General features: G+C 48.9%; 1 protein-coding gene across 2 annotated transcripts in view; it reads left to right on the top strand.

Moving 5' to 3' along the window:
• Positions 1-1,410: 1,410 nt before the first annotated feature.
• The window catches only part of TBC1D10A (TBC1 domain family member 10A), a 31,536-nt gene continuing 9,932 nt past the window's right edge, over positions 1,411-23,014 (top strand). For both annotated transcript variants that reach the window (XM_059408813.1, XM_059408812.1), the window contains exons 1-2: positions 1,411-2,034; positions 21,266-21,365. In XM_059408813.1, the coding sequence (XP_059264796.1) occupies positions 1,715-2,034; positions 21,266-21,365 (420 nt within the window). In that variant the 5' untranslated portion in view covers positions 1,411-1,714. The remainder of the gene's footprint in view (positions 2,035-21,265; positions 21,366-23,014) is intronic.

Here is a 23,014-nt window from a genome sequence, read left to right as displayed (position 1 = left end):
GGAATGTCTTCCTAGACTGAGAGTTAAAGACCAAAATAGCCTGTGCCCACTCCCATGTCTGCTGTTGCCCTGTTTATGGAAAACCAGAAGCCTATGGAATGTGAAGACTGCACAGTGAAGTCTTCAAGAATGTCTGGGCCATGTGGCATCAAGGAAACGGCTGTTGAAATCACTCAAGTCTTAGGACCCCAACGTGTCCCACCCTGGCAGCTCAGGCCTGGCTCTTCCAGTCTTTTCTTGTTATTTGTCTGTCTCCCTCAGGTCTACTGGGAATATCAGATGACAGTGTGGTTGCTGCCTATAAACTATAAAGTACTGGGCTTAAGTGAGCAGTTATCCTTATGGCTCCAAGAGTTGACAATCTCTAGGGTGAGAAGTAGGTTTTTGGGGGCTAAGGCTGTATAGATACAATTGGTCTGTGCCTCCTGCTACAAGCTGTTGTTGGTAAGAGCTGAGTTCAAATCCTGCCTCTGCGACAGCTATTGCTGGGACCTTGGGCAACCGATTTCACTTCCCTACACTTAAGTTTAACTGTAAAAATAGGACAAAATTGTGCCTACTTCATTGCACAAAGATGATAAAAAGGTGTGACCAATTTGGAAAATAGCTTGCCGGTTCTTCAAAAGGTTAAACAGTTACTATATAACCTAACAATTCCCATTCCTAGGGAATTACCTAAGAGAAATGAACATACATGTCCATACAAAAACTTATTCAATGTTTCCCCAAAATGGAAACAACCCAAGTGACCGGCACTGACAAATGGATAAAATGTGGAATTTGCATTTGGTGGAATATTATTCAGAGAAGAATGAAGAACTGATACATACTACAACATGGATGAATCTTGAAAACATGTTGGGTAAAAGAAGCCAGACACAAAGTCCACGTTTTGTAGGATTCCATTTGTATGAAATGTCCAGAAAGGGCAAGTCTATAGAAATAGAAAGCAGACTTGTGGTTGCCAAGGATGGGGAGTGACTGCTAATAGATAGGAATTTTTTTTGGGGGTGATGAAAATGTTCTAAAATTAGGTTGTGGTGATAGTTGCACAGCTCCACAAATATGCTTAAAACCATTGAATTATACACTTTAAACGGGTGATTTTTATGGTAGGTTATGTCTCAAGCTGTTGGCAAAAAGATTACAGGAGAAACTATAGAATTTGGGGCAACAAGTAGCTCAAAGAACGCTGGTCATTATTCTTATTAAATAGGTCTCCCAAGAGCTAATTTAAAGCCCTAAAAGCAGTGAGCAGGGGCGCCAAAATTTCTAGCTCAGCCTGGGTCTTTAAGCCACTGAGTGTCTCTGGGCGAGTCCCCGAATCCTCAGTCCATCCTGGGTCTTCCCAGAGCGACTCATAAATGAATGGGTGAAACCATCCCTTCCCATATCTCTTGGAAAGGAGCCAGGGATTCAGGAGGCAGATGCGGAATCCCCAGCGCACTTCCTCAGCTTCTGACTGAGCGGCGCTTGCCGGTGACAGGCGGGCGGGGACAACCGGAAAGGCCCTTGGAGTTCTTTCAGGTAAGCTCTGTTGATTGACAGCCCGGGGGGGTGGGCTCCCGGTGACGGCTGCCCCGCCCCCTCACGTCGAGTAGGTTCGCGCCAGTCTAAGGGAGGTGGGCGGGCCCTGGGGTCCACGGCGCCCATTGGGCGTGGGGGGAAGCTCCCGAGAGGGACTAGGGCCCCGCCCCTGGCCTTGCGGCGGCCAATGGGCGCGGCGCGTGGGCGGGGCGTCGGCGGCGTCGGCGGCGGCCCGGAGGCTGAGGCGGCTGAGGTGGCTGAGGTGGCCGCAGGGACTGAGGCGGCGGGCGCGGCCGGGATGGCGAAGAGCCGCGGAGAGAACGGGCCTCGCGCGCCCGCGGCCGAAGGGAGTCTGTCGGGGACCCGGGAGAGCCTGGCCCCGGGCCCCGACGCCGCAGCCGCCGACGAACTCAGCTCTCTCGGCTCGGACTCGGAGGCCAACGGCTTCGCCGAACGCCGCATCGACAAGTTCGGCTTCATCGTGGGCTCGCAGGGCGCGGAGGGCGCGTGAGTAGCTCCGGAGCTCGGGGCCGAGGGCCGGGGCTGGGTGCGGAATCCGCGCGGGGGCCCTAGACGCGGACAGAGCCGCCTTCTGGACGGACCGACATGTTCCCGTCCCAGCCTGGGACCACCGACCCTCCCCTCCCTGCCCCACCCCCACCTCCTCCCTAGAAGGACTGACCCGCCCCTCACTCGCGAGCCCCTTCCGACCTAAGGACAGACCGGCCAGTCCTACCTCCCCTTTGCCCCCGCCCTCCAGACACATTGACCCACCCCCAGGAAGCGCCCACAGTGCCCTCCTCCCAACGGCGAGACAGGAACGACAGACACCTGGCCCAGCCCCATCGCTGCCACCGCGGCCCAGCCCCACTGCTGCCACCAATGCCTTAGGCCTGATTGACTGTGCCTAACGCCCCCCACCCCGCACCTTGGAGACTCCCAGATGGCTGCCCCTCCCCCGACAGATATCCTCTCCACCCCCATCCCTCAAGACCCACAGACGCCCTGTAGCGACCCTGCTACCCCCACACCAGGGAGATACCTTAGGCAGACAGGACTTCAAAGGGACAGACCGCCCTGCCCTCATTCCACTCCAGGACAGACTGACTCTTACCTCAAGACACGCAGACTTCTGGGTGGACTGGACTGACATTGATCAGCTCCCTCCCAGACAGTCCCACCCTGGGGCAGAGAGTCCCTTCCGTTCAGGGAAGGGTCACAGAATGCTCTCCTCCCCCTTTAGAGGCAGATTTCTTTGTCACTGGCAACAGGTGGGCAGACACTCCCCCTTCGCAGTTCCTACAGGGTGACAGTGCCTCACCTCCAGGACGGTCTATTGGTTACCTCTGTGTATGCTGTGGAAACAACTTACCTCCTCCCAAAACACTGACTCAAGGGGGCAGTCATAGAGCAGGGTCCTGCTGTAGTGCGCCCTGATTCCCCACCCCAGAGCATCCAGGATCCAGCTGGCAGGCAGAGAAATGTGAGGCAGCGTCTTCTCTCCAAGCTGGGTTACTGGGCGGCCACATTGCCCTACAGAACCCTCTGAACCTGGTCTGAACAGAGATCATATGTATAGGCTCACAGTCCCCTTAAGAAGGATAGACTCCAGACCCCACTCCCATCCCAGCTGTCCTGTCACATGAGACTAGTGTTCTGCACAAAACTGACAAGGCTCCCTCGTGGTGCACCTCCCCTTCAACAGAGAGACTCACACAACAGGGGCCCACAGGACTCAGCCAGAACCCTACTCCATATGATCCTTTCTCCCTTTCTCTGACTGTCCAAGGCTCCTCCAGCCCCTCTTATGACTTAGGAAAGTGCCTTTACCATGTGTTAAGAACCCCACCAACACAAGCAGCCCCATAAAGGTCACTTCCGGGATTGTACCCAGTCCTAAAGCCTTGTATTTACTAGGCCTGCTTCTCCTTTGGAGAAACGTAGCTCCCTCCCCTAAGGAGAGTTCTCTCCTACCCACTGGATCTGTCTCTTCCAGCCTCTACCCACTTGCTCACAGAAGTATTCTGATGCCTCACCTTGATTTGATGCTTTGTCACAGCTCCTTAGGGATTAGCTTTTGAGAAACCAAAGGAGACTTGGGGTTTCTTTTTTTAATTGAGCAGTCACTAGGGATCAGGGCCCTGAGAGGGATGGGATCTTGAGAAGCAGGAAAGGAGTTACCAGTTGCATTTATGGGTTCTTGAAAGGAAGAGTTTAGATTTGCTGGTGAGTTCTAGGAGGTGAGAATTCCTACTACATTCTTATAGGCAGCTAACCAGATATCAGGGTACAGAGCAGTGTGATACAGGGGAAAAGGCCAGACTTAGGAAAAATATCATACTTGCTGGCTGTGTGACCTTGGGCAAGATCCTGAATCTCTGAGCCTATGCTCACCATAAAGGACAACAGTAACATGTACTCCCAAGATTATTGTGGGAATTAAATGAATTCATGTATATGACAGTACCTAGCACAGTGCCTGACCCACGTAGTGGCCTAGAAAAATGTCAGTTTCCTTTCTTTTCCTTCTAAGGATCTGAGAATTGATGAGAAAAATGAGGGCGTACCTCTGGCATTTATGAAGAGAGACGCCCCAGTGGGAGCACCTCCCTTTGGCTGTATTCCCTCACCAGGCAGCCAGACATCTGTCTTCTCCCACACTCCAGCCACAAACCCAGGCTTTGCAAATGCCCTCCTCATCACTGGGTTTATAGAACTGGGGCTGAGGTGGGATTCCAGGTTCCCTCCTCTCTCCCTGCCTCATTTTCTTGACCCTGTTGATCAACCTAAAATCTCTGGTGTCTGAAAACTTGGCTGTTCCCTTAGTTTATATTGTGGTTCCAAAGAAGCCAAAAGTAAGTCCCTGCCCAAGGCCAGAGGAGGGGAAGTTATGGGAAGTTTCAGGGTGACTGCTCTAAAGCTAATCTCGTGGTTAAGGGCTAGGAGTCCATGTGCTATCCCAGAGAAGTGAAACATTAGCACTGATGGCTGCATGGAGAGGGCAGGGACTCTGGCTCCAGATTAAAGGTCCATTTCAGCCACCCTGGACCAAAGGTTGTCTCAAGATGGTCAGTTTTGGCAGTTGCCAGGGGCTTAGGGGGTGGGGAAGAAAGCAGATCAGAGGCTACCCTGCTCAGGTAACTGTTATGTGCCCAGCATGAGTAGATTGTAAAATCATAGACTGTTAAAATTGGAAAGGATCTCAAGAGATTGACCCAGCTTAGTCCTTACTCTTACAGATGAGGAAACTGAGGCTCAGAGGGGCCTCTTAAAATCACACAGCTTATTAGTTGGCAGAACTAATGAGTCCAAGGTTTCTGATTCCTAGGTCAGGACAGTTTCCATTGCCTTCACCATCCATTAATATGGCCTATGGCCCCAGCAGAAAATCACGTGCCGGATAGGTGGAACAGAAGGTTCTTCGCAGGAACCTGCCTGCCCTCATCTTCCCCGACTTAGCTCAGCAGTGTAGGAGGCTAACAAGGACAGGCCAACAAGGGTAAGAATATGTTTGTTAGAATGATCAGCTTGAGGGCTGAGACCAGGCTTATTCACCTTTTTCTACTCAGGCCTGCAGAGAAGTATGTATTTAGTATGTATTTACTGAATGACATTTACTGACAGACATTTCAAGTCAGAAGGCTGAAAGTGACCTTAGAGATGGCTATCATCATACAGATAGGTAAACTGAGGCCTGAGAGAAGTGATTAGCCTCACCTCTTCAGTCTTTTAGAATCAGAACCAGAAAATGAGCCACGGACTCCTGATTCCTAGCCCTAGGCCCTTTACAGTTCTTCACTTGTCTGTCTTTTGAGCCTACTCTACAGGATATCTTTGGTGAGCCTGTAATAGTCTCTGCTTTCTTGTGAGCATTACCCAGTAAGTAAGGAGAGATAAGAAAGCAACCAGCCAGGGAAGGGCCCTGTGGTTGGCATGGATATAGATGGAGGTGCTGACAGCATTAGTTCATTTGGCTTGGCTGGGGGCTGACCTGGTTGTTGAAGCCCTGGAAGGACCAGAGGAAGAAAAAGAAGTGTTTCCAGCAGGAAAGGGTGGGAAGAGTGGTGTTACCATTCCTATCACTTTGGGGTAGGAAGAACAGATCTATATGGGAAAGGTCTTTCTGTAGCATAAAGGAGGTAGTCAGAGAAGGAAGGATACCAGTTGGATACCAGGTCTTCTGGGCCAAGGGAGATGGCCTGAGAGAGGTGGGTTCCTGACCTCCGTCTTTTCCCATGTGATTGCCAGGACTGGCCTGCTAAGGCTGGAGCTTCCCACCCAGTTTCAGTCTTCTCAGTGCTGCAGGCCAGATGAGGTGAGGAGCTATGCTTTCTGGGATCCCGTGGGTGTTGGCTTCCTGCTAGGGGAGAGAGGGATCTGAGCTGGGTCCAGAGAGAAACATCTGGAACAGTAGTATTGTCTTCTGCTGATTCAGTTCTCCTGTCCCCTGGGCTCTCCACTATTCCTAGCCAACTATGGCAGCCCTGTGGCTTTGGAAATCATAGAACTGGCTTAATTGGCATCTCTATAGTTTGGTCTATGCCAGTTTTTGTTGGGGCAGGGCCAGGGCCCTCCTGGCAGGCCAGAGCCTGTCTCCCTGCCTTCCCACCACCTTCTCCAGCTTATAAGCTCAGAACATCCTCTTTTCTTGAGCATTATGGTTCCCAGGAGAGCATGGAACTGGCAATGGAGTGGTCCCTGGGTGGTCCATCTGGAAGGAGGCAGCTGCAGATGTGGAGCCCTGGTCTGTGACTCTAAACCACAGGCCGTCCATTTTCTCTTTCTCTAGCTTCAAAGAAAAATCTGGTTTGGTGGCCTTTGTGGGTGTTCTGGGGCCTCAGACAAGGTTTGACTTGGTGAAGCAGGAGAGGAGACCAGTGCACCATCTGCTGCCCTGGGAAGGTGCCTGTGTGTCCGCCTGCTAAGAAATCCTAAGCTGTGGGAAAGAGATAAGGCGGTGGAGCCTACTTGATGTTTTGTCCTCCCAGCATCTGTGTCTGAAACAGAACCTCCAGAGGACCAGTGAGGCCTGGCTCTGGTCCAGCCACCCCATCTGTTTACACTGAGGTGGGGGAAAAAAGATGCTTTGTGTTTCCCTCTTTACACAAAAACTCTGGAGTCTGTCTTTGTGACTTTGGACATGTTACTTCACTTTACTAGGCCCCAGTTTCTCACTGTGAAATGGTTGTGATAATACTGATTTTTGCAGGGGTTTTTGTGAGGTTTACAGGAATTGATGTTTGAAAAGAGTCTAGCACACTGTAGGTGCTCAGTGAATGTTCTTGCTGTTGCTTCTGCTGCTGCTGCTTCTCCTCCTTCTTCTTTCTTTTTTCAGTAATCTCTATACCCAGCATAAGGCTTGAACCCATTACCCTGAGATCAAGAGTTGCATGCTCTTCTGACTGAGCTAGCCAGGAAACCCTGTTCTTACTCCTTTTTAAGATTGGAGTGGCTAGTGGTTATGTCTTTTTCATTTTCTACTTGCATCTCTAGATACAGTGATGAGTGTCAGTGGGGTTTATTCCCCTGTGAGCAGGAGTGAACTGTAACCAGTGTTGTACCCTAACTTTCCCCTGAGAGGGGTAGTTACCGCCATTCTATAGGTGAGCATACCAAAGATCTGAGAAGAAAGTTTCTGAGGTTTGCCAGCTGGTAAATGGCAGAACTAGGTCTAGAACCTGTTTCCCAATGCTAAATGCAGTGACTAAGCCTTGCTTAGGCGGCAGCAGGCAGATGACAGGTGCTCACTAGTCCCTGAGGCCCCCACACCCAGAACAGGAGTTAGCAGGAACTTGGCTACCTCCCCATCCTGGTGTGGAGGGCAAGGTAGGTCTTATGACAGCAAAAGTCCATAGCCAGCCAGGTCAGAGAAGGACCCAGTGAGAAAGATCCTTGGGAGGCCCTGGAAGCATGACAAGATGAAGCCTGGTCTAGCTGTCCCATAGGCCAGAGTCCATGCTGCATTGCTGTTGACCCCAAAATACTGCTGAATGGTCATCTGACTTTGATATCCATTCTGTGCCTTTGTTTCTTTGTAGCTAAGGCAGTATTATGTTTCCTGTACAGGTGAGGAATCCCATGTTCGGAAAAGCCTTGCAGTTAGTTAACTTTGGAGCCAAATTAAGGAGGAATCCCAGATCTTCTGATTAGGGTAGCCCAGTGCTACCCTACATGTCACTCACTGCCCATTCTTTTCCTGACTCAGCCATTTGAGCCTCCAGGCTAGGATACATTGTCCACCAGAGCAGAACCCAGCCATTATCCACCTATTGTCAGTGCCCTAGCTGGTTACTTCATCCTGCAGGCAGTACACATGAGGGGAGGACACCTCCTTTAGAGGCTTTGCTCTTCCAGGCCCAATGACCCTCCCTGGCAGGGAGGAAACTGTCCTGTCTGCCCCACTGGCAAACCAACACTCCTGATGCTTCACCTGCTTAGAAGCCTCCTATCCAGGATTTCAGGGCAGCTGCCAAGTTTGGCTTTAATCTAGTTTACCTTTCTCTTTCCCTTCTTCATCCCACCCCAGCCTCTGCATGCCCTCTGAAGCTCCTCTGAGACTGTCACAGCTTAGTTCTTCACTGCTCATCAGGGAGGGAAGTAGGCAGCAGACTCAAGAGACTGGGAGAGAAAGCCAAGGCTTACTTTTGCCAGCTTATCCATCTTAGTAGTGAGTTTATTTACCAAACATTTATTTATTATTTATTTATTTTTAAAAGATTGTTTATTTATTTATTTGGTAGAGATCACAAGTAGACAGGCAGGCAGAAGATCTGGGATTCCTCCTTAATTTGGCTCCAAAGTTAACTAACTGCAAGGCTTTTCCGAACATGGGATTCCTCACCTGTACAGGGGTAGGGGGCGGGAAGCAGGCTCCCTGCTGAGCAGAGAACCTGATGCTGGGCTGATCCCAGGACCCTGGGATCATGACCTGAGCTGACAGCAGAGGCTTAAACCCATTGAGCCACCCAGGCACCCCTACCAAACATTGAGCATCATTCTGTCAGCCCCTGTGATTGGGACAAAGGCTACAGAACTGAACGAAGCATTTGTGTCTTGTTGCCCTCAAGAGGATCACAGACTTGTTGGAAAATAGAACCACAGACAAATCATTACAGTGTTGAGCAATAAAGACTATAGTTGAGGTGTGCGGTTTCTTTGAAATATATAGGAAGAGGCAGCCAGCTTCATCTATAGGAGCCCAGAATGAAGTGACATTTGATCCAGGCCTCAGAAGGAGCAAGGAAGGGCATTTCATTGGGTGGGAGGGTACCTATCTGCAAAGTCCCCCTAAAAACTGGCTGTTTGAGAAATGTAGTGTACCAAGAGCAGAGGTGACAAGAAGAGAACAAGGCAGGAGGAGGATGTGAAGCAGGGGGAGACTAGGAAAATAGGTTGGGAGGACCATGCCTAACCTTCAATGTCAGACTTAGGCCTCCTTTGTTTCATCAAGGTCAGTCTGGTGCTGGTATAGAGAGCAGCTGGACCACAAGCAGTGAGATCAGTTGGGGGAGTTCAGGATAGCCCAAAAGGGCTATGGAGAGGCGTGGAAGAAGTTTGGAGCTATGAGGATGAAGAAGCCAGCAAATCAGCAAGGCTTGATGCCTGACTGGCTTTGTGGACTGATGAGGAATTGGGAAGGCTTGGGACAAGCTGAAGTGGCCCTGGCCTCTCACAGAACCCATACTAGGGCCCTTTGACCACAGGGAGGGTAGGCCAGCTGTAGCCTTCCTCTGAAGTGGACATTGGGCTGCTGCTGACTTTGCCTTGTTACAGCCTCAGGCTCCCCAAGGTGCCTGGCATGGCTGGTATGCCCAGAACACATCAAGGGGTTCTTTGTCTCTCTCCAGTAGGAGAGCGGGTTAGCTGGCCTGGTTGGGAGGGGCTGGGTGAGTGGTACTGAGCTTTGTGCTCTCTGCCGGGTAAACATATTGGATGGCAAAGAAAGCTACAAGAAGAGCTCTCGCGGGGCGCCTGGGTGGCTCAGTGGGTTAAAGCCTTTGCCTTCAGCTCAGGTCATGATCCCAGGATCGAGCTCCGCATAGGGCTCTCTGCTCAGCGGGGAGCCTGCTTCCTCCTCTCTCTCTCTCTCTCTCTCTCTCTCTCTGCTTGCCTCTCTGCCTACTTGTGATCTCTGTCAAAATAAATAAATAAAAGCTTAAAAAAAAAAAAAAGGCTAAAAAAAAAAAAAAGAAGAGCTCTCTCTTCTTCAAAGAGAGAGGGGAAATGCCTGAGGGCATGGAAAACCAGCCATAAGGTGGCATGCAGGGTAGATGTGGGGCTTTGGGTATAGATAAACTGATCAAGTCTGCGCAGATGGCAGCCAGGGCCAGCTTGATCTCTCCCTGAGTCTTTATCCTATTCCTGGAGCTGGGTCCTCAGCTGGGGCAAGTGGAAGTAAGTCCTGTACCTATAAGAAGGTGAACACCTTAGCACTTAGGGGCATCGCCAGTCATTTCTCAGAGGTGAAAGATTCTGGCTGGAAATGTGGGTTTAGGCCAGTAGTGGGAAAAGACTGTGAATGAGGCACAGGAGTCAAGCTGCTGGTGTTGGCTCCACCACTGACCCCTTACGGTGTGTGACTTAGGTATGTCCCCTCTCCTGACCATGAGACTGATGCTCCCTATTTCTCACTGAGCTCTTACTATGTGTGCAGCTGTGTGCTTGGCTAGGGGAATGCAGACCTGGTCCTGCCCTCCAAGGGACATAGAGCCTAGCAAGGAATTCAGATATTCAATAGGTAATTAAAGGTGTGGCCTGTGTGCAAAAGGATCGTGAGGATCCAATGAGATAACTGGATTAGGAGCATAGCATATACAAAGACTGCTGAACAGGGGTCAGGAGATCTGAGTCCCCCGAGCCTCCTCGTTGGATCCCTAACTAGTTGTGTGACCTTGAGAAAGTTGTTTAATCTTTGTAAGCCTCAGTTTCCCTCACATATAAACCAAGGCAGTTTTAATGGGATGATGCTGAAGAGCTCTTTTGCTTCTAACATTCTGAGACTGACCTTGAAGTATATGAAAAGTGCTTTTTTATGAGGTACCATGCAAGTGCATAGGGTCATCATGGCACAGCCCACAGAGGCCGGTTCTTCCAGGATGCTCTGTTCTTCCTATAGAGGACCTCTCTTTGTGTGTAGGACCAGTAGCCCCCATGATTTCAGGAGTGTAATCAAATCAAAGGATACTTTCCTTTGTCTAGCTCCTCAGTGTGCAAAGTGCTTTCATTCCCATTGTCTTGTGGTAGTCCTTACAGGAGCAATGGGAAATCTGTAGGGTAAGTTTTATTTTCCCTGTTTACAGCCAAGGAAACCAAAATTAGGCAAGTGATGGAATTGGGCCTGGAACCCAAGAGTCCTCATTTCCAGTTTTCTATCTTACCAGAGTTGGTGGCCACTGTGTGACCTCTTTGGCTCCTCCCTGTCCCAGCTTTAGGACTTCAGTCCAACCATAAGTGTCTGTGCTTCTCCTAGTAGGCATCTCAAGTTGTTTGAGGTGTGATGCATGGTACACTTTCTGTCCCAGACCTCCAAACACAGCTCCTCACATGTACCCTAAGACAAGGCAAGACCAGCTGGCTAGTGAGGGGGCCCAGGAACATAGTGTGGAGAACTCTTGTTCCTCCAGAGTGCAGTCTGGACCCTGGGCTCTGTGTGTCCGGGAGTTATCTTTCCCAGCCAAACAGTTTTGGAGGATGCTGCTTCTTTTCCTTCCCCTTCTGTCTTGGTTTCACAAAAAGGGAGAACCTAAATCTGGGACCAGGAGAGCCTGGGTTCAAGACGTCTACCAGCAGACCTGATTTCAAGTCCTGGCTCTGTCACTTTCTAGTCATGTGACCTGAGGTAAATGGCCAGTTGGTGGCACTGGGAGAAGAGGAGGTGTTATGAAGATAAAGAGAGGTGATGTTGGTAAACACCCAGCATAGTGTGTGCCACAAAATAAAGGTACAGAGTGGCTCTTAAAATTCGAGTGTGAATTGTGTGAATTCAGGCCTTTGGCCTAATGGTGAAGATCCAGATTCCTTCATGTTCTCTGCTTACCACACTTGGGGCCTCAGGGGTAAGGAGTTCCACTCAGCTTGTGGTCTGGAGCTTTCTGACCTCCCAGGGCAAGCTGGGAAATCCCCCCCTCCCCAATCAGTTCCTCTTTGAGTCATTTGGAACAGAGTCCTCAGGTGACCCTGACTTGGAGGATATCTGATCTTCCTTCTCTTTGGTCTGTGAAGATAAAACAGAAGTGAAAATAGAGGTGTGTCTGCTGAAAAATTCAACTTGAAGCCAGCAACCATATTGCTGCTTGGGGTCTCAGCCCCCTGGGTAATGACAGTCACTTGGAGAAGAAATCAGAACTTGCATCATAATTGCCACCATCCTCCTTCTATACTCCATGTGGACTTTCATCCCAGGCTTCCTGTCCTGCCTCTGAGTGACCCCTTCCATCCTCCCAGCATAGTCACATGATAGTGCCATTGTACAGAGAAGCCTGCATGGTGGACCAGGCTGGACCATCATAATCCCCATATTACAGAGGGAGATACCAAATCTCAGAGAGGTAAAGTGACTTGCCAAGCATCACAGTTTATGGCTGTGAGTCCATCAAGTTCCCTGGGATCAGGGCTAGTGTGCCTGTAGGCCAGTGGTCAGCACTCTGTGCTGGAGTTGAGTGACAGAGTAGGAGAAGAGCGGGGCCTCAGTTCATCACCCAGGACTATCTTCTGCTCACCTTGTACCTTAGATAGTTACTTGCTTGCTGAAAACATGTTTCTTCATCTTTGGAAGGTGGTGGGGGTTGAGGGGTGATAATTAGAGGACCTATTTCATAGGCTTGTTGTCAGGATTAAATGAAATAATGTAAGTTAAGTGCTGAGTACCATGTCTGTTTTATAGCAAGTGCCTGGTTAAGTGCTCTAACAGATATTAGGTTACATTAATTGAGTATTAGAATTGTAATGTTATAAAAGGCTGTCATCAAGCACATCTGTGTTCAGCCTTGTGCTGGGCTTTAAGGAAGATCCAGAGCTGGTATAAGGCCAGAGAGGAAATGTTCTTTATCAAGTACTTTCGGTATTTTACCCACCTGATCTCAAGGTAGAAGATAGTATTCCCATCTCACTGTGGAGAAAACTGAAACACAGAATTCCTGAGATCACAAAGCTAATGATTCTGTCAGCACACATTTATTGGGCACCAGTTCCATACAGGCTCTGTTCTAGGCCCAGGACACACTGTGGAGAATGAGATGAGCAGAACCCTCTAGGAGCACACCTTCTTATGGAATGCTGCCTCAGCAGAGCGATGGTCCGGTGGAGAAGCCTTACCTGCTCCACTAGACTGCTCACATTCCCTAAAGAAGCCGTGCCCTTTTCTGTTAACTTGTGCTTAACTGGGTCTCCTGCCTGCTGTGCCTTTTCTCCTTTCTTACCCTCGCCACTTCCTGTCACCCTTTGAAGACCATCTTAAAAGTCAGCTCCCCTTTAAAGCTTTACCTGAATAACCCCCCAACCACTATCAACACCTTGGGGGCTTCTTGTAGTTTCTTAGCACTTCCCACATACTTCTGTGATAGCACTTCCATATATACCAGTTATCCACTCATCCATCTGTTTCCTCTGCCAGATTGACCTCTTCAAGGGCATTTTATTCTTCTCTTTGTAGATTCAGGCCTGGAGAAATGTGTATAGAATATAATGAGGAGCTGATTGTGTTCTGTCCCTGGAGTAGTTAGGAAAGGCTTTGTAGACATGAGAGGGAGTTCTGAATGAGGCCTTGGAAGATGAGTGGGACTGAATTGGAGTGGGGGTAGGGGTGTAGGGGTGATGGAGGGCGGTTTCAGGAGAGGGCCACCTACAGATAGGGCTGGGGAAAGAAGAGGGATATTTAGAGAAAGTAGGAGGGCCTGAGAGCCAGAGCCTTAGGTTTCTGTTGGACAAGGAGGGCAGTAGGGAGCCTGGAAGGAAGCAGTGAGTCAAACAGTGAGTCAAAAATTAATTGGTTAAGATGTATCAATAAGATCTAGCAGTTTAGGTAAGGATGGGTGAGAGGGCTGTACATGAGTCAGGATGACCCCTGGGTGCCCACAGTCAGATTGTGATCTGGGGACCTGGTTGCCTGTGGGAAGTTTCAAACACTACTCTGCCTGCTAAGGGAAGGGGTTTGGGGAAGGGAAGTTTTCTACTGAGAATAGTCTCCATAACCTTCTGCAGTCAGTCCTCAGGGAGAGCTGCCCTGGGGGTTTTTGCCATGGTCTGTGCCTGCCCCTAGCCAGGTGGGTGGGGTGGGTGGGGAATGGGGCGAATGGGGGTTCCTTGCTTTTTGGAGCCAGCAAGGCTGATGCCTAAAGGAACCATTTCTTCTGCCTGACATCAAGAGGGGAGGAGCTGAACAGAGTGGAGAGCTGGGCAGAGGCCCAGGGCACCAAGGCCAGTGAAGGGTGGAGAGAACCTGTTTACCATTGTGTACTCACCCAGTCTGGAAGGAGCAAAGCCAGGGAATTCCTTATGGGGAAGGGAGGCAGGACCAGAACTAGCTTGCACTGGGAATTGGGGAGAATGAAGCAAGCCAGACTCTCACCCAGACAGAGAGCCTGGACATTGCCCTAGCCTTAAGTCAGTGGCTGCCAGACCGCAGGAGGGAGCGCCAGGCTGCTGCAGACCATCTTCCTTTTCCACACTGTCTCACAGCATGGCCTCGGGCGGATCACTTACTCTATGGGCTATAGGCCTCCATGGCTGTCTGGGAGGAGGTAGTCTCACTGGGTGATCTCCAGTCTTCCCAGCCCTGTCTGTCAGCCATTTGCCCCCCTCCCCCCTCCAACCCACCCTCTCTTGCTTTCCAGTTTCCTATCATCAGTTATTATGGAGCTGGGATAAAAGTTATTTATACTTTCAGTCATTACCACCTCTTAGGTTAATGAACTCCTGAGGTTGTTACCCAGCGTGCAAAGTAGGTCAGCCTTTTGTTTATCCTCACTTTTTCCAGCTCTGGGAGAGTGGAGCCTCCCCCACCCTTGTCCCTGGATCTGTCATTGGCTGTGCTCTTTCTGTACGTCCACTTCCCAGTTTTCCACACTTTTTTGTTGCTCATTCCTGCCCTTCTCAACACAGAGGGTAGTGATTCTCTGCTGGGTGCTAAAAAAGAGAGAAGAGAATGTGACAGGCACTGAGGCCTTTAGGTTATATTGAGGCCAGGTGGTGAGACACTTTATATTTATTGGATAATTTAGTGCTTAAGTGGCAGCTTCCATTTCCAGGCTGTGTAACCTTGGGCAGATTACTCAGCCGTGCTGAGCTTTAGTTTTCTTGTCTATTAAATGGAGATAATAAAAGCTACTTCCTTGGGGAATTGTGTGCATATGTGGTACTTGGCAGAGCTACTTCATGGCCAGTGCTGGAAATGTGTCCACTCTTACTGCCTCAGGTGATCTTTACTGCTGCCCTCTAAGGAGTTGGCATTGCCCCCATATTACAGACAGGGAACCTTCTCAGAGGGGAGCAGCCTGCCCACTTTCAGACAGCTATAAAATAAGATCTAGAGTTGGGATCAGAAGCCAGGAATTACAGTCTCTATGTCATTAAGTAAATTACTTAATCTCTCTGGGCGTCAATTCCTTCATGGGTAAAATGGGCATAATTTGCCCTGCTGCATGTGTTTGTGTCTGTGTGTGTGGACCAGTCAGATGAGAAAAAGGATATGAAAGTAGTAGGTAAGCTGCAAATACCAGTCACCTAATAGCTACCATTTGCTGGCTGCTCACCAGGCTGGGCCCTTACATATATTTATTCCTTGTTGCAGTCCTATGAAATCTGAGGTGTGTATTATGGTCCCACTTAAAGATGAGGAATTTGAGACCAGGAACTTGAGTATTTTGCCCAGGGTCTCCCAGCTGGAGGAGCTGGAATGGAAACCTAGGTTGGTTGGCTTCAAGATACCCTCTCTGTTCACTCTCCCCATTCCCCAGCTGGCCTCCAGTGGTTGAGGTGAGGAGAATCAAATCCTATAGTCTATGACCTTGGGCTTTCTTTTTGGGCTATGTTTCTCTTCAAATGAAGAGGCTTTCTGTTTGGGTTGGAGAGTGAGGCTTGGAAGAGGAGATTAAACTGGGGGTTCCTTGGGTCCAAGATTTGTCTTCCACCATTGGATGAAGGGGGCATGGGCACCATACCTGGCTGACTGCCAGCCAGAAGGGCTGAGGTATGCTTAGGCAGAAGGCAGACAGCTAGAAGGACCAGTAGGGAGAGAGCCAACAGTCCTTGGTCTTATAGCCTGGGGAACTGGCCTTGTTCCTCTGAGCTCTTGCAAACTTCGGCTTCTCGGTTTGGGGAGAAGGCCAGGAAACTGGGAGCCTACAGACCATGGGGTCAGGAGAGCATCGCTGCTGCTTTGGGCCATGGTCTGGCATAGCACAGCTAAGTCTAGCTCAGCCTGAGAGCTCAACAGAATCTGGGATCAGTTACCCCCTGGCTGCCCACTTTTGTCTGCTCTTTGCCTTTCTCCCTCAGGAGGGAGTGGCCGGCAAACAGCACATTGCCCAGGCTTGCCGTTTCCTTACTGAGGTAGTGCTTGGGAGCTGTGCCCATCCAGCATATTGGCCTCACTGAGCATTGCTGCGTATAGGCAGGCTGCTCCCTGGGGCAGTTGCAGCATTGGGGATGGGGATGGACTGTCTCCACGGACTTGGGCACCAAAGATAGAGCCCCACAGTGGCATATGGAGTACGGCTGATTTCCTCACAGTCTTCCCAGGGGAGTCCAAAGCAGCATATGAGTCACTGTGGCAGAGGGGAAGCCCTGGTTCTACCACCTAACTTAGTAGCTTTGTGACTTTTCCCAAGTCATATAACCTCTCTGATTGAGTCAAGTTTCTCATGTGCCAAATAGTAATTAATCTATTAATTAGCGAGGGATCTGCCTCACTGAGCTATTAGTGGCACAGATAAAATTGGTATAGGCTGAAGTGGCTTATAGTCCTGAATGCAATTCAAATGAAAGTGATGATACCATGAAGAAAAGCAAGCAGGCACCTGTTAAATACCTATGAGATGCTTGGTGGGAGTTATAAAAGTTCAAGATCAGTCCAGTTAGGGAGGAACAGTGCTAAGCAATATGAGCAAGTTGTAATGAAGTGTTTGTTTCATCTCTTGATTCATTAATGAATTACTGCTGAAATCAGTTTTAGGGGATTGGGACCAGCATTAAAAAAGGACAAAAGAAATAGACTAGAATAATATAAAATTAAAATGAAAATTTCAGAGTGCATGTAAGAGTAAATTATTTCATAAAATGTATTTCAGTTATACATGTGTGTATGTGTGTGTAAAATCTAAGTATAAAATGTATTTCTTATTGTGGATCTCAGTTCTAAAACTTTGAGAAATGGTATTCTAAGTCAAGATAGAGGTCTTCAGGTTGGAGGACAGTTAATGTAATCGGGGCAGGCGTGGAGGCTATGTGGAGGCTGAGGGCTTACCCTGTAGGAACAGAGGAGTATAGTTTAAGGGTCAAGAGCCTGGGCTGTGGAGTCAGGCAAGCCTGAGTTTGACTCCCAGCTCTGTCACTTCCAGCCATATGGCCTTGAGGGAGGCACTTAGCTTTACTAAGTCTTGGATTCTACTTCTGGAAAATAGAGATAATGGTATGGTAGGGTTATTATGAAATAGGAATAGGAAGAAATTCCTAAGTAGTAAGTGCTGTATAAATGGTAACTGCTATTGCTGCTGGTATTTGAAGTTGTGGTTTTTATTGTTATATTGGGCTCTGAAGGAGTTGCTGTGACTTGGAGAGGGGAGAAGGGCCTTCCAGGTAAAGATGGATGGTTGAAAAGGGATAAGCACTTGTGTGCCTGGTATGAGACTGGTCTGAGATTTGTGCCACCTTAAAAGAGGGTATTGAGGGGCGCCTGGGTGGCTCAGTGGTTGGGCCGCTGCCTTCGGCTCAGGTCATGATCTCAGGGTCCTGGGATGGAGCCCCACATCAGGCTCTCTGCTCAGCAGGGAGCCTGCTTCCTCCTCTCTCTCTGCTTGCCTCTCTGCCTGCTTGTGGTCTCTCTCTGTCAAATAAATAAATAAAATCTTTTAAAAAAAAAAAAGAGGGTATTGAGAGTATAGATAGATGTTACCAGGAAAATTTTGGCATTGCACGGGGAAGAAAGTTTTAAGAGTAAAAGTTTCAACAATAGGGTGGCTTCACCTGGTGATAATGAGGCCCCATCCCTAGTGGAATCCTAATGCGGGTTGGGCCACTAGAGACTGTTCTCACTGGGCTCTTTTGATTGCAGAGACTCCCTCAGGCCACCTTAAAGAAAGAGGGGTTTTCTGAAGGGTAAGTGAAGCCCTTGAACTGATGCTCCCTTGATGTGCCATTTGGTACTTTAAACTGGGCATTTGGTCAGCTTCCCTGTCACTAGAAGCTGGCTCATGCTCTTCCTCCACTGTCAGGAGGGAATTGCCTGAGTTAGCATTTACCCCATCATGCTATTTGCAGGGATACCCCTGACTCCATCTTCACCTCATCGCTCCTTTGTGGGCATCCTTTGAGGATCAGTTCACAATTAAGGTCATTCCAATCATCTAGGCAAATTGAGGTCCAGAGAGGGCACAGGGCTTACCTATTGTGGAAGGGATTCCTATACCAGACAGCAGTCTGATCAGATGCCTTTTGAGATCCTGACTGACTGACTAGACTGAAGGATATGTGAAACTTCTGGTTTAAAAAAAAAAAAAAAAAGGATAGATAGCCTGCAACTTTTCAGGGGGCACATCCTGTACATAAAGAGAAATCTACCTGCAGTTAGAGAGCATGTGATGTGCTGAGTGGTGGGTATAGCCAGACCTCTAGTGTCATTCTTTTCACCATCTCCAGGTGGCTTAAACTCCTCTGCTATTGGAGGAGAAGCCACTCAAATGACCATATTTCCTCAAAATTTTCTCAATTTAAGGTTTTATTTTTTATTTTTTTTAAAGATTTTATTTATTTATTTGACAGACAGAGATCACAAGTAGGCAGAGAGACAGGCAGATAGAGAAGAGGAAGCAGGCTCCTGTTGAGCAGAGAGCGCGACTCGGGGCTCGATCCCAGGACCCTAGGATTGTGACCTGAGCTGAAGGCAGAGACTTTAACCCACTGAGCCACCCAGGTGCCCCTCAATTTAAGGTTTTAAAAGTCAAACGGATCTTTCAGTTTATGTATACATTTGAAGTAGTGATGGTTTTTTTTTTTTTTCCAATTGTTTCTGAGAAGATCTTGCCAATTTAGTGGTATAGGTTAAAATCAGTAGTGTCTTAGAATCCAGGAAATATGGTTGTTTGTTTTGTAACCAATTGAAATTCCGGTCTGAGGTTTGATGTTGGGGTTTTGAAACTGCCAAAGCCATTATCTGACATCATTTAAAGGAACACTGAACTTGAAGGTGTTCCCCTATGTATCTACAGTTGAGAGAATGGGTGTTTCTGAGGCCCTGTAGTCAGATCTTATCAACAAAGACAGACCTGGAGGGTTGAGGTATCAAATGGGCATATATTTAATCACATGGAAATTTACCGGAAGCTGGAACTCTCAGGCAAAAGCCTTGCCCTCTGTGAGCCTCTGTCTTCTCATCTGCTCAGTGGGAGGGTTGGATCAAATATTAGCCACATCCACAACTGCCAAAACTTCCTGTTAACATAGTGCGGCCATCCCGTTTCATTTAGTTAACTAGAATGCTCATCTGACTTGTATAAGCTAGTGGTTTGTAGGCGGGAGTGGGGAGGCAGCATGTCCTGTGATGTCTGGGCCTTTGGTTTCCGTTCCCTGTGTGTGTAGGGGTTGCCTGGAGACATACATCTGTCAGTTTGTAAATGTCTTGATATAAAGGTGTGGTCTCTGGTTTTCTTCTACGGGGAAGGAAAGGAAAGGAGTGTCCTCCTACCCTGATTGTGCCTCTAGGTAGTGAGAGGGTTAGCAGTTTAAGAAGAAGACCTGTATCAGTGTATTGGAGGGGGGGGGGGGTTCAGGTTTGCCCCAGGCTGTCATTCCTCCTCAGCTATTCAGCTCCAAGGTTGCTCTCAGGATTGTGCAGTTCCCCAGATAAAGCGTACTAAAGAAGACCTGCCCTTTTGTGTTTTGGAGGCCTCTGCTCTGCCAACCAGTAGAAGTCATAGCAGTGCATTTCCTTCCGTCAAAGAGAGAATTAGAGAATCAAGGCCTGGGCCAAGCCCTAGCCCTATCATGTCCTGTTCCTAAGGACCTCCTCCCAGCTGCCGGAGTGCTTCTGACCCTGCACTCCTTTCTGGGAGGTCATGCAGGACTGAGTATGGGCTCTTGGCTAGGATCTAACTTGGGTCTGAGTCTGGGTTTTTCCACTGATTTGCGCTCTTTGACTCTGAGCAAGATACCCTCCCAGGGCATCTTACCTCTCAACATCCAGTACTTTTTTTAATTGGAAAAAAAATAAAAGGTTAAAAAAAGAAAGCCAAGGGACGCCTGGGTGGCTCAGTGGGTTAAAGCCTCTGCCTTTGGCTCAGGTCATGATCCCAGGGTCCTGGGATCGAGCCTCGCATCGGGCTCTCTGCTCCGTGGGGAGCCTGTTTCCTCCTTCTCTCTGCCTGCCTCTCTGCCTGCTTGTGATCTCTCTCTGTCAAGTAAATGAATAAAATAAAATCTTAAAAAAAAAAAAGCCAAAAGATCCATAATCCACAACTTTAAAAGTGATTTAAGAAGAGAGCATGTATATGTGGTACAGAAGTATACACATACATTTTTTCCTTACCAATATTGCTCTGTAGACTGAATAAGAAAGCGTCTTTAGAATACCCAGTCTACAAACGCTAGTCTCCTGCTCTTTACCCCTCAGAGTTATGTGAACTCAGGAACTCGCACCTTGGAGGAGGCTCACTCACTTGAAGCACACTCTGGCTAAGCCAGGGATTATGTCCCAGACTGCCTCAGCTGCTCCGGTGCCTGCCTGCCTGCCTGCCTGGGGAAGGCCTCCATGCTCCAGTGTTTTCCCCTGTGGCTCTAGCGGGCATTCAGAGCCCAGCAGAATGCCAGCACCATAAGGGCCCAGACTTTGTTCTAATCAAAGGGACATTTCCCCACAGCCTGCCCAGAAGCCCTGGCCCTAGAATAATACCAGCATAGCTGTGATAGCTGCTCAGTTAGTAGATGTACAAATACAAGTGATATTTGGTGAGGTTTTGAAGCATGTGTAGGATTTTGATAGGTAGAGACAACTTGGAGTCCATTTCAGCAAAGGGACTGGCATGAGCAAGGTTGAGAAGTGGGAGAGGGCCAGGGTATAACTGGGGAAACTATGAATAACTAGTTTTGCTGGAGTTCGAAGAAGTGAGCATGTTATTTCTTGACCTTTTTTTTTTTTTTTTTTTTTTCCAATCTAGCTCTACACCTTGCGTGTAGGCCCTCTGAAGAGGCATATTTATCTAGATGGATCCAGGACAGGAATGCTTTGCTTTGGTGCACAGTTGCAGGCACTCAGACCTCTACCCCCCAGAGAGGCATGGTGACCCCTATCTCCCTGACATGTTGGGGGAGTGGGCACTTAACCATGTCTCTTTGGCTTATGCCTTCTAGGGAGGGGGCAGCATTCCTTATCATCTGTGTTAGGATGTTCATGGGTTAGCAGCCCAAAGGGAACACAGGGTTGGAAGACAGAGGCAGGAATGAAGGCCTTAACAAGGCTGGTGGCTGGGGCCTAAGCCAGGGCCTTTGCTTCTTTTGGCACTTCTGACAGGCCCTGCCCTTTGCTCCACAGGCTAGAGGAAGTCCCCCTGGAGGTGCTGAGGCAGAGGGAGTCCAAGTGGCTGGACATGCTCAACAACTGGGACAAATGGATGGCCAAGAAGCACAAAAAGGTGAGGGGCCTGGCCTTGGGCCTTGGGCTGGGAGTTGGCAGCCTGGGGAAGAAAAGGAAGTGGGAGGAACTGTATCAGCTTAAAGGAGCAGGAGCTTCTCCAACTACCAGTAGCCTTGAGTGTCCCCATCTGCCAGCTCTGAAGAGGGAACAGAAGCTGGCTATAGGGCAGAGACTAGTCTTTACTTGGTGCTCCAAGATGACTTCAGAATCACACAGAACTTTGTCCTGGAGTCAAACTTTGTCCTGGAGTCAAACTTCAAAACCACTTATAGCCAAAAGCCCTTATTAGCAGCATTCCTCCAACCCTCTTGGGAGAAGTTCTTGCTGCTACCTATCAGGGAGGACTTTATAATACTAATAATAGCTAACATGTTGAACATTTGCAGTGCTGGATACTTGACTTGAGTGATCCTTACAACTCTTCAATGAGGTTGGTAGCAGTAGAATCCCTATTTTATGGGTGACCACATATCAAGGTTTGAACCCAGGCAGTCTAATTTAGTGCCTGCATACTTCATCACCACCCTCTAGATTAATGTGATGGGTTCCCTCTTGCTTCCTGGCCAAAGGAAAAAGAATAAAAGGTAACCTCACAGGGGCACCTGGGTGGCTCAGTGGGTTAAGCTTCCGCCTTCGGCTCAGGTCATGGTCTCAGGGTCCTGGGATCGAGCCCCAAATTGGGCTCTCTGCTCAGCGGGGAGCCTGCTTCCCTCTCTCTGTCTACCTCTCTGCCTGCTTGTGATCTCTCTGTGTCAAATAAATAAATAAAATTTTTTTTAAAAAGTAATCTCACAGTTGAATGGTCTTATAAAAATGAAAATACCCAGTGGTCCTCTCCTAGTTGGTCTTTCTTTAGACACTAGCTCTATTGCTCTGTAGGAACTCTTTGCCCACCACAGTGTTGATGCCCTTGGCCACCTGGGCAGGATCCAGTTACTCCCCAGCCTATTGAAGGCCTGTCTAGAATTCATAGCCAGGGTCTCTCTGTACAAGTTCCCAGGGCAGAGAGTGAACCTGCTGTCCCACTATTGTCACCTGCCATGCTGGTCTGGTCCAGGCTGGCACAGCTGGCTGCAGGGCCTAGCAGAAAGCTCAGGACTGAAGGTCAGATGTGGGCTTTGGCCCAGCCCCACTACCTTCCCCTCTTCGTGCCTGTGACTAGCTGTGCAACTTTGTGTGTCACTTCACCCTCTGAGCCTCAGGTTACCTGGTTGAGTGATAATGACAGTCATGTTGGGAGGCTCCCATGAGCTGGTGACTTTAAGGTCCTATACCTATGGAGGGGAGGCACACCTAGACCTCAGCTCTTTCTTGCTATTCTATATAGGCTCTGTAGCATTCATTTTGTACTCATTAAACATTTTTCCTAAGAAAAATTTTTTTAAAGATAATTGTTCTCATCTGCTTCCTGCATGACTCTGGGGTCTATTTTCCTGCCTCTTTACCCCTCAGGCCCTCACCTTGAGCTTCAGCTCCCTCTCCACTCTCTGTTGTGACTAGTGGCTGGCAGGGACAGCGGATCCTTCATGCCCCAGCCTCCCTTGCAAATGGGGATTCCAGAGGGAAGCCTTGGGGATCTCCTTTCAGCAGAGCAGGCAGCACTACTTCCTCTTTCCTTTTGCTTCCCTGGAACTGTGGTTAGAGGCC

This window comes from Mustela nigripes, chromosome 8, assembly GCF_022355385.1.
Source record: "Mustela nigripes isolate SB6536 chromosome 8, MUSNIG.SB6536, whole genome shotgun sequence".
NCBI classification, from domain to species: Eukaryota; Metazoa; Chordata; class Mammalia; order Carnivora; family Mustelidae; genus Mustela; species Mustela nigripes.
This window is presented reverse-complemented; position numbering and strand designations above follow the sequence as displayed.